This window comes from Cariama cristata, unplaced genomic scaffold, assembly GCF_000690535.1.
Source record: "Cariama cristata isolate BGI_N322 unplaced genomic scaffold, ASM69053v1 scaffold35672, whole genome shotgun sequence".
NCBI lineage: Eukaryota > Metazoa > Chordata > Aves > Cariamiformes > Cariamidae > Cariama > Cariama cristata.
This window is the reverse complement of record NW_009605040.1, coordinates 2,476-2,873: the sequence shown is the minus strand read 5'-3', so window position 1 is coordinate 2,873 and position 398 is coordinate 2,476. Positions and strand designations below refer to the sequence as shown.

At 64.1% G+C, this 398-nt stretch overlaps 1 protein-coding gene across 1 annotated transcript in view; it reads left to right on the top strand.

The window, feature by feature from the left end:
• Positions 1–59: 59 nt before the first annotated feature.
• Positions 60–398, top strand: part of RASSF7 (Ras association (RalGDS/AF-6) domain family (N-terminal) member 7) — a gene marked incomplete at its 3' end in the record, with an annotated part of 2,807 nt that continues 2,468 nt past the window's right edge. Inside the window, 2 exon segments of the mRNA XM_009695810.1 lie at positions 60–162; positions 369–398. The exon segment at positions 369–398 is cut by the window's right edge and continues 19 nt beyond it. Of these exon segments, the coding sequence (XP_009694112.1) occupies positions 60–162; positions 369–398 (133 nt within the window).

Genomic DNA, 398 nt, shown 5'->3' with positions numbered 1-398 from the left:
CCCCACAGACAACCAGTCCCACGATGACCCAGCACGCCTGAGGCCCGGCAGCTGTGGGGATGGAGCTGAAGGTCTGGGTGGACGGGATCCAGAGGGTCGTCTGCGGCGTCTCAGAGCAAACCACCTGCCAAGAAGTGGTCATCGCCTTGGCACGGGCCATCGGTGAGGCATCTCCATCTGCTGGGGGGATGTCCCTTTGTGGGTGGAGGCATCTACCGAGGGGATGGCCCTTCTGCAGGTGCTTCCTGTGATGAGGAGACCTTGGGTGGGTGGGGATGTCACCAGGTGCTGCCCATGGGGCAGCAGCCTCGGCACAGCGTTGCTGGCCATGGCTTTCCCCATCTGACGTACTCACCTCCTCCCGGCAGGGCAGACGGGTCGCTACGTGCTGGTGCAGA